Raw genomic sequence first — 8,928 nt, 5'->3', positions numbered from 1 at the left:
ATTTCAGCCCTGAGTTTGATTATTTCCTGCAGTCTACTCCTCTTGGGTAAATTTGCTTCCTTTTATTCTAGAGCTTTTAGATGTTCAGCCTGCTTTCTTATAGCACCCAAGTCCACCAGTCCAGGGCTGGCACTGCCCACAGTGAGCTGGGACTTCCCATATCAATTATCAATCAAGAAACTGCATTACAGACTTGCCCACAGGCCAACCTGGTGGGAGAATTTCTTCAATTGAGGTTCCCTCCTTCCAAATGACTCTAGCTCATGTCAAGTTGACATAAAACTACCTAGAGCCTCGCCTCAGAACAGAGGCTGTTTGTATTGTTAGCCATTCTCAGCAGGTCCTTGGCCCATCCTTGTACTTAGGCGCCATTTAGTGCATGTGTTGAAAGCAAGACAACCAGCCAGCCATGCCCAGAGCACTGGGAAGGCCTAGAAAGAGGGAAATAAGAATCCTCTTGTGGGATATGTGGTAGGTGGGCTCTGAAGTGTAAGGCAACCATGCAACCTCCCTGACAACTTCTGACAATCAAGAGTCTCCTTGAATATCCATGGTTACTGCCTATATCAATGTGTCCAGATGTCCTCCAAGGCACTTCCCAGGCCTCCACTGTGGATCTGGGGGAGATAGACTCCTTCAGGGAGAATCAATTAGCACCAATCACTAAAAAGCAGAGAACACCAGGAAGATGGGGAAGGTGGCCAGGCTTGTCCAGGAGGTGTGCCCAGCGTCTGTGCAGTTCCCCTACAGGGACAGTCTCTTCTACAAAAGTGTTATAAAACTTGCAGGTAATAGTTTACATCTCATAAAATCCAGAGGGTTGGCTTGTTTTGTTCTTTTGGAGACATCGGTCACTTTTCTTATTGCTTAATAAAATACTTGACAGAAGTAACTTCAGGGAGACATTTACTTTAGTTCATCAAAGCTGGGAAGCCACGATGGCTGGAGCAGGCCCATCCACAGCAGCACAAGTGTGAGACAACAGCACCTATCATCTTGGGGATCGGAAACTGGAGATGTAACCAGAAGCAGGTTAACAAGGGCTTCTTTCTGCCATCTAGGTTCCAAGCTCCAAAAGTTCCATAACCTCCAAAACAGGGCCACCAGGTGGGACCCAGGCACTCAAGCACATGGGATTCTGGGAAATGGCTCATACTCAACACATAACAAGCTCTAAAATAACCTTCAATAAGCAAGGCTCCAGAAGGAGCCTCCCAGGTGACACCCCATGTGCACACGAGGAAGCCCCGCAGAAAGGAACCTCCCAGAACCACGGGGAAGCCCGCTCTCCTGGTTCTGGCGGCATAGGGCAAGCCTCTAGGTAGCCTAAGAGGTGCCCTGTGTTAAATTGGGAGATGAGAAGAGCCAAGAAGACTGTCGGGACACTAGGGATTCGAGGTGACCTGCCCTGGGTCCCAAACTGAGCAACAGTCTGTTTCCTCTAGCGATTCCGGGGGACAGAGAAAGATGGGAAGGGGGATTTTTAAGCACTGGCAGATGCTACAAAATAGAAGTATGGAGAAGGAAAATGAGGAAAGTAAAAGGTGAGGCGGTGCCAGCCAAATCCATACCAAAGGAACCCATGCCATTAGGGTCATGGGTGACAGTGACAGTCCTGATGATGAGTGTCTCCTGGAGCAGACTTCTGGAAGACAGCACAGTCAGTCTCCCAGTCAGCTTTCCCAGGAGGACACAGAACCCACCAGGAAAGCATAGGATGACTCCCTGAATTGCAGGCAGAATGGCCACTGCTCATCCCAGGGAGATGAACTCCATGTCAGCCACAGTGCCATGTCCTTGTCTGCGGCAGTTGGGAGCAGCTGTGGTACTTATGTGGTATCATACTGTGCTATCATGGTGGGTTGTGAGCTCGCCCTGCTTCTGGGTCCTGCTCAGGGAATACCAGAGCTGAGATGAAGGTAGGGCAGGTCCTACAAGTTCAATGTGACTGACCCATAGCTATGTGAGAAGTGACTTGCCATTGTGGCGGATCGCGGGCTTTCCCGTGGCTCAGCCCATTCTTTTCCCTTCCCACTGGGGCTTTGCAGCCAGAAAATGTTAGGATTTTTCCACAGGCTGTAAGAGTTCCAGGAGTGCACGTACTATCAAACACTGATACTGAAGTTAAGAGCAGTTGCTGCTCTTGCAGAGGACCTGGGTTCAGTTCCCAGCGCCCACATGTCAGCTCATAACTGCATGTAACTCCAGCTCCAGGGTAATCTGATACCTTCTTCTGGCCTCTTATGGAACTGCATAATATGTCGCACATATGTACATGCAGGCAAAATACTCATGCACATAAAAAATAAACCACTGATGTCTCAAGGCGCATCACAAGGAAGCAGGTTGAGGATGGGTGATGCTGCATGTATCTGTAATCCTAGCCCTCTCCCCCTTATTGTCCCCACACAGAGTTATCCTGATATCCTTGGGGGATGAAAGCACCTACCCTTGCAAGACTAGTCCCTGGGGCTTGGTTGTGGCTAGACTCACATTTCAAAAGCTCCCAATGGGCCGAGCTTCCTCCTACTCTTTGCTTCGGCTCAGCCCCTGGCTTCCCCCCATTTTAAGCATCACTCATAGAGCTGATAAAGAATGCAGATTCCCAGGCCAGCCTCCATATGTTCTAACTCACTGGATCTGGACAAGGTCCAGAGAGCTGCATTTTAACTAATACCTTCTCCATCACAACTCGGGGCTCTCAGAACAGCTGGAAGATTGTGAATTAGAGGCATTCAGGCTCCATGGTAGTCTTCCCACCCTAGTCTTGGGATGGCAGCCGTGGCTGCTTCCCCTGAACAAGGAGCCCCTAGGCTCTTTACTGGAGTCCTTAGTCACAGCACCTGAGCCAGTGAGCCGGTGAGCTAGCGGGCTGCATGTCACCTGAGTGGAGGACTGGAAACTAGGCCATCGTGCTTGGCTGGGCAGATCCCATCCCCTCAGCTGCCACCTCCTTCCCTGTCTCCCCCACAGAGCCCTGCTTCTAGCCACCTCTTCCATTATGTAGGAGACAAACCTGGCCCAGAGCTCTGGGGACAGAGGAAGATGGAGAGAGGCTTCTGAAGAGACACAGAAAGGGGAGAGAATGTTCAGGAGTCCACAGCAGAGGGAGGGAAGAGAAAGACAGATGGACTAGAGGGCCAGGTCTGGGAAGCCACCAGACATCAACCCATTATGGCTGAGGGCCAGCCTGGACCTTGGATGAGCCAGGACCTCTAGTTAGTGTTGGCCCAGCTGAGCCACAGACCTCTTCCTTGTCCTTATAAGGGTCCACAGCTCTGCAGTAAGAGGGTACAATATGCTCACTCCCTCTGTTCCTGCATGTTCAGGTCCCTCACCCAATACATGGAGTCTTCCTGGTCCAACATCATTTCTACTTGCCTCCCCTGTCTCTTCCTCTCTGTCCTCTACACTCCACTCCTTTCTTCTCTTGTCTATTTCCCTCTTATTCTCCTTGCTCTTCTCTAACCACCTCTTTGCTTCTTGTCTCTATTTGGTTCTCTGTCGGCCTTCCCCGGCCCCTTTCTCTGTGGCTCTGGCTGCAGGACTCATACTACAAAGGCTTGTCTCCTCCTAGGCCTGGCTCTGGCTCGGGTTCTGTGTCCATATCGCACTGGCTCTGTGTCTCCTCTGCCTCTGTGTTCCCTGCTGGGGCTGTTTCCTTCTCCAGGATAGCAACACTATATGGCTCGACACCTGGCTCCTGCCCAGGCTGAGCTATGGGCACCCACTGACCCCGTGATTCTCCCTTGCAGCCTACACCAAGCTAAGGGAATGTTCAGTGCTGAAGCAAGCACTCAGATTTCCATTGAGAAAGCAGAGTGGTCTCTACCTGGGCAGACTTGGAGGCTCTGCCATCCAGGCGGCCTTCTCCGGTCGGACTGGTTTTCAGGCTTGGCAAGCCTCTTGCCTCCGTGTGCTTTCTGCTCCAACCACTAGCCCACCCTGACAAGCTTGAGAGGAGCCTGGCAATCTCAGCTGAGGGTGGCTATGGATTTACCCAGGGGCAGGGAGAGGAAAGAGGAAGGGTCCTGCTCCCTCCCAGCCCCCTGCTTCTTTACAGTCTCTGGGCCTGACCTCTCTCCCTGCTTCCACAGTGGGGTGGCAGATCACTGTGTCCAGGTCACTGCTTTATGGCATCTTTCTTTGTTTCCTCCTGGCAAATGGCAACACAGTTGAGGGATTTTGGATCTTCTGAGGTCATGGGAGAGGTGGGCCCTGCTCAAAGCCTGTCTACACCTCAGCTGGCCGAGCTACAGATGCCTGATAAGTTGAGAGCACTGGGTCCTGAGCTACATGCTTGGCTCACAGCTGGGAGCACCCTTGAAGGACAAGATGATTTTGCCCACATTGTTCTGAGATGCTTTCTGCTAGGAGACCCAAGCAGACGACAAGAGGCAGACTGTGAAGGAGACCCAAGCAGACGACAAGAGGCAGACTGTGAAGGAGCCAATAGGGAGGTAGCTAGGAAGATAGTAGTAACTGAGCCGACAGATGTCAGCTCTGGGAGCCTGTAGGCATGTAGCAGCCATATTGTAATAAGCTTCTCTTAGCAGGAAGGTCTAATGTTGGGAGTACCATGTCTGCAACATGACCACACCCAGATTCCTGCCACCCCACACAAGACCCTTGGAATAGAACACCCAAAAAGAAACTGAGGCAGAAGGATAGGGGTTGGTGGTCGAACAGGGAGAACACTCTGCAGACGTTGTCCTTTCCAGGCAGTATAAGAAAAGGATGTGTTAGTTAAGGTTTGCATTGCTGTGAACAGACACCATGACCAAGGCAACTCTTATAAGGACAACATTTAGTTGAGACTGGCTTACAGGTTCAGAGGTTCAGTCCATTATCATCAAGGTGGGAGCATGGCTGAACCCAGGTAGGCACGGTTACGGGAGGAGCTGAGAGTTCTACATCTTGTTCCAAAGGCAGCCAGGAGAAGACTGGCTTCCTGGGGCATCCAGGAGGAAGCTCTCAAAGCCCACACCCACAGGGACATGCTTCCTCCAAAAGGCCACACCTACTCCAACAAGGCCCCACTTCCAAATAGTGCCACTCCCTGGGTCAAGCCTATTCAAACCACCACGAAGGGAATCCGGGAAAGACTCACGCACTCAGAGACTCACCATAGTGCTGAGAAAGGGACTCTCCATCCATCTTAATAGGATATATCATATATAACATTTATCTCCACCCCATTTTTTTGAGATAGAATTATTATGGTACCCAAGGGATCCTTCTGCCACAACATTCTAAGTAACTAGGACCATAAGTATGAGCCACCATGCTTGGTTCATTGCAGTTACAAGTGTTTTTTTTTAGCTCTGAGATCCTCTGGGGCTCAGGGAGAACCTGGATCCAAAACAGGAAGGTCTGAGCTCAGCTTTCCCGACCCTTGGTGATGCAGGGCCACAGCTCATCACTCTAGACCTCGGGCATTTGGCTGTGGGACATATATGGCAACCAACAGCTTGCCCCCTAGGGCTAATGCATGAGATAAAAGATGGCAGAAGAAAAATGCCCTCCTGAGTTATTCAGAGGAGACCCCAGAGGGGTAGGCAAGGCTCTAAGACTCTTCCTCCATCCCCCCCTGGCTCAAAACAAGCCAGGTCTCCCCACCCCTCCACGGTGGCCTCACCTCACCTCCCAGCCCCAGAGAAGTTGACAGGAACCAAGCTCACTCACATCCCCCTTCTGCTTGCCCTCAGCTGTGTGGTAGATGAGATGGACTTCTCCAACATGGAGCTGGATGAAGCCCTGAGGAAGTTTCAAGCCCACATCCGCGTGCAGGGGGAAGCCCAGAAGGTGGAGCGACTCATAGAAGCTTTCAGGTGAGAGCCCTTTCCCAGCCCCTCCCCACATCCTCCAAGCATCGCTGATGCCCCGGAAACAGAAGTAGTGAAGAAAAGCTGCCATGGTTCTGGGCACCGAGATACTGCTCGGTGACGCCCTTCTGGTATAGGCGGGAAGGTGGGCTGAATGGAACATAGGAACAGAACCCCTTAGTGAATCCTCCAAGCTGGAAGCCACACAGGACCCTCCCAGTGGATGCTCCTTGCTTACCTACAAACAACCTAGTTTACTGAGCACGTGTGGGAGGTGGGTATTGGAGGGCGGTCTCCCTGCGTAACTCATGGTCCTAACCCCCCACTCCCCCACCAGCCAGCGCTACTGCATGTGCAATCCTGAGGTGGTGCAACAGTTCCACAACCCAGACACCATCTTCATCCTGGCCTTTGCCATCATCCTTCTCAACACCGACATGTACAGCCCCAACATCAAGCCCGACCGGAAGATGATGCTAGAAGACTTTATCCGGAACCTCCGAGGTGAGGAGGCTGGAGTGGGGTAGGTGGGATGAGGGTGCAGAGCAGTGCAGCCCAGTCCTGTTCCTGTTGATTCTGTGAATATGAGCCCTGACTACAGATGTGATTGGTCCCCGAGGACCTGGTGATCCCTAGCAGGCTGGGAAAGTTTCATACTTCCCTGCAAGCTGAGTCCCCAGGTACTATAGCCCTGGACCCTACAGGACCCTACAGCAATACCTTCTGCCTTTTGTTGACTGTGGACCATCCCCGCTCGGGGACCTCAGGGTCATTGGTACTAGTCTGGTGTCTAAGTGGGACCAGCCCTTCTCACCTTGTGACATAGGAGAGAAGGGATTGGGGGTAAGCTTCCGGGTTCTGAGTTTCTTGAAGTCAGCCTTGCTTGCAGATGTTTGATAGCACCCAGCAGAGAAACCTCTCTAACCAATACCATGCACCTCTTACAGGCACCAGTTCAAAGCTATCAGCGTGTGATGCATGCAACACTGAGAGTCTGGGAATTAAAAGAATTCAAAGTGCTGGGTGTGGTGCTGTGCGCCTGTAATCCTCAGCACACGGGAGGATAAAGCAGGAGGGGGGATTGCCGCTTGTTATAGACCAGCCTGAGTTACAGAGTGAGTTCAAGGCTCGCTGTCTGAGCTTACCACTCTCATGCCTTACAGTGCCGTCCAGTAGTCTTCTCGCTCCCCAGGGTATAGACATGGACTCACACGGTACATATACTGTAATGTTTGGGGTTTTTCACTTAATAAGTTTTTATTTTAAGCACTGTTTAAAGTTTCTATGATGTAGAATTTTGTTTATCCACTTTCCTCACCCACTGCCACTAAAACCAGTGCAGGACAGGAACACTTGAGCTAACACAGCCCGCAGCGGATGCTCCGGAATACCATGGCTATGGCTCTCCGTCTTCCCTAGATCCGAGTTGCCCTTCATTTTCAATTTGGCCCCCATGTTTCCACCACTAAAACATCTTTCCTTTGGTGGGAGTATGGAGACAGTTGGTAAAGGTCAGAGGCAAAACTCAATCAAAGCCACCTCGCTAGTGCTTCAATGTGGAGGGAAGTCATGTCCCTCTTGTCTGAGGCTCTGACTCCCGCTCTCCCCCCACCCCCACGATGGTAGGTGTGGATGATGGTGCAGACATCCCCAGAGAACTGGTGGTAGGCATCTATGAGAGGATCCAGCAAAAGGAGCTCAAATCCAATGAGGACCACGTCACCTATGTCACCAAGGTGGAGAAGTCCATTGTGGGCATGAAGACGGTGAGTGCCCACACTGAGCAGCACCCCCTGAGGCTCCTGTGGTGGGATACACAGCCAGCCTTCTTCCACCTCCTATCCTTTCTTTCTTCCTGAAATCTCCCCCAATCTCTTTCGGTTAGCCACAGACTGAGCTTGTGCTGTGTACCAGGCACCACATCCTTTTCCCCTTTGCATCATTTCCCCATCCCTTTCGCCCCCACCACTGTTACTAGGGCAAGATGTCAGAAATGACTGGCCAGTGATCTAAGGTTGAAGCATGTGGATGGCCAGTCAGGAAAGTGTAGGGTACCCTTCATGAGAGGCAGTGGATAGTATGCATGCCTAAATGGTCCAGATGATCAGACAGGCAGAAGATGAACTATGTAGACTGTGGATTAGGGCAACCTGGACCCAGGAAACATGTTCTAGTATGCAGTGCGTTTTAAACTGTGGCTCTCTATACTACTGGCACCTTACACTGAGTGCAGGCAAGTCAAGGAAGCTTCATGACCTTCCCACTGGAGGATGCCTTTGAGCTTTGCCTCTGAACTCCCTCCTCCATGCAGGAAGGACATCACTGCAGAGCCTCTAAAGCCGAGGGCTCAGCACTTGTCTGCTCTGCAAGCCAGTTGATATTTAAGTTACTGGAATAGATCCCAGGGTCCTTATCATCCCCTCTCCCTTGCACATTTGCATTTGAGTGTGCAGTGAAGAGATGGGTAAGGATTTCACACATGCGTAGTCATAGAGGGGGGGGGAAGGCAGGCAGTAGATTTTGAACACTCTGAAGGCTTATTTCAATTTCTGTTCTTCATCCCTCAATCTCATTACACAGGCATAATGAATCCTTTCTCTGAGTATGCTGCCCGAGAGGCATTAGAAAGGGAATGGAGGCCCCCAGATGAGAGTTCAAAGGTCAAGTGTTACCCTTCCCATAGAAGCAGAGCCCATGCCCACTCCCTGGACCTCCATCTCTTCTGGAAAACGGTGCCCTTGGCAGGGAGGAGGGCCATGGGGTCTCTGGGGGCTTCACTATAGAGCCCTATCTGGGTTCCAGGTGCTGTCCATGCCACACCGCCGCCTGGTCTGCTGTAGCCGGCTCTTCGAGGTGACCGATGTGAACAAGCTACAGAAGCAAGCAGCGCACCAGCGAGAAGTGTTCCTCTTCAATGATCTGCTGGTGGTGAGCAGTACAGGCCAGGGAAGGGGATAACTGAAGCTGGTGCTGTCCCGAGTCCCTATCTACTGGCACTGGGCAGGACAAGACTCAGCAGGGAGGCACTGGGCAGGGTGGAGCACAACCGCGGTTGTGGATGTGCCATCTCCGACATGATACACCATGAATCTGAGGCACAGAC

General features: G+C 51.6%; 1 protein-coding gene across 7 annotated transcripts in view; it reads left to right on the top strand.

Annotated features, from left to right (window-relative positions):
- Positions 1 to 8,928, top strand: part of Iqsec3 (IQ motif and Sec7 domain 3) — a 98,205-nt gene that overhangs the window by 77,579 nt on the left and 11,698 nt on the right. For all 7 annotated transcript variants that reach the window (XR_003843275.1, XR_003843276.1, XM_021190581.2 and 4 more), the window contains 4 exons: positions 5,709 to 5,831; positions 6,163 to 6,329; positions 7,452 to 7,591; positions 8,628 to 8,753. Coding sequence is in view for 5 of the 7 variants with exons in the window: in XM_021190581.2 (XP_021046240.1) it covers positions 5,709 to 5,831; positions 6,163 to 6,329; positions 7,452 to 7,591; positions 8,628 to 8,753 (556 nt within the window). In the remaining 2 variants the exon portion in view is untranslated. The remainder of the gene's footprint in view (positions 1 to 5,708; positions 5,832 to 6,162; positions 6,330 to 7,451; positions 7,592 to 8,627; positions 8,754 to 8,928) is intronic.

Source organism: Mus pahari, chromosome 2 (genome assembly GCF_900095145.1).
Source record: "Mus pahari chromosome 2, PAHARI_EIJ_v1.1, whole genome shotgun sequence".
In the NCBI taxonomy this organism is placed as follows: Eukaryota; Metazoa; Chordata; class Mammalia; order Rodentia; family Muridae; genus Mus; species Mus pahari.
The sequence above is the reverse complement of the archived record's forward strand: the minus strand, read 5'-3'. Positions and strand labels throughout refer to the sequence as shown.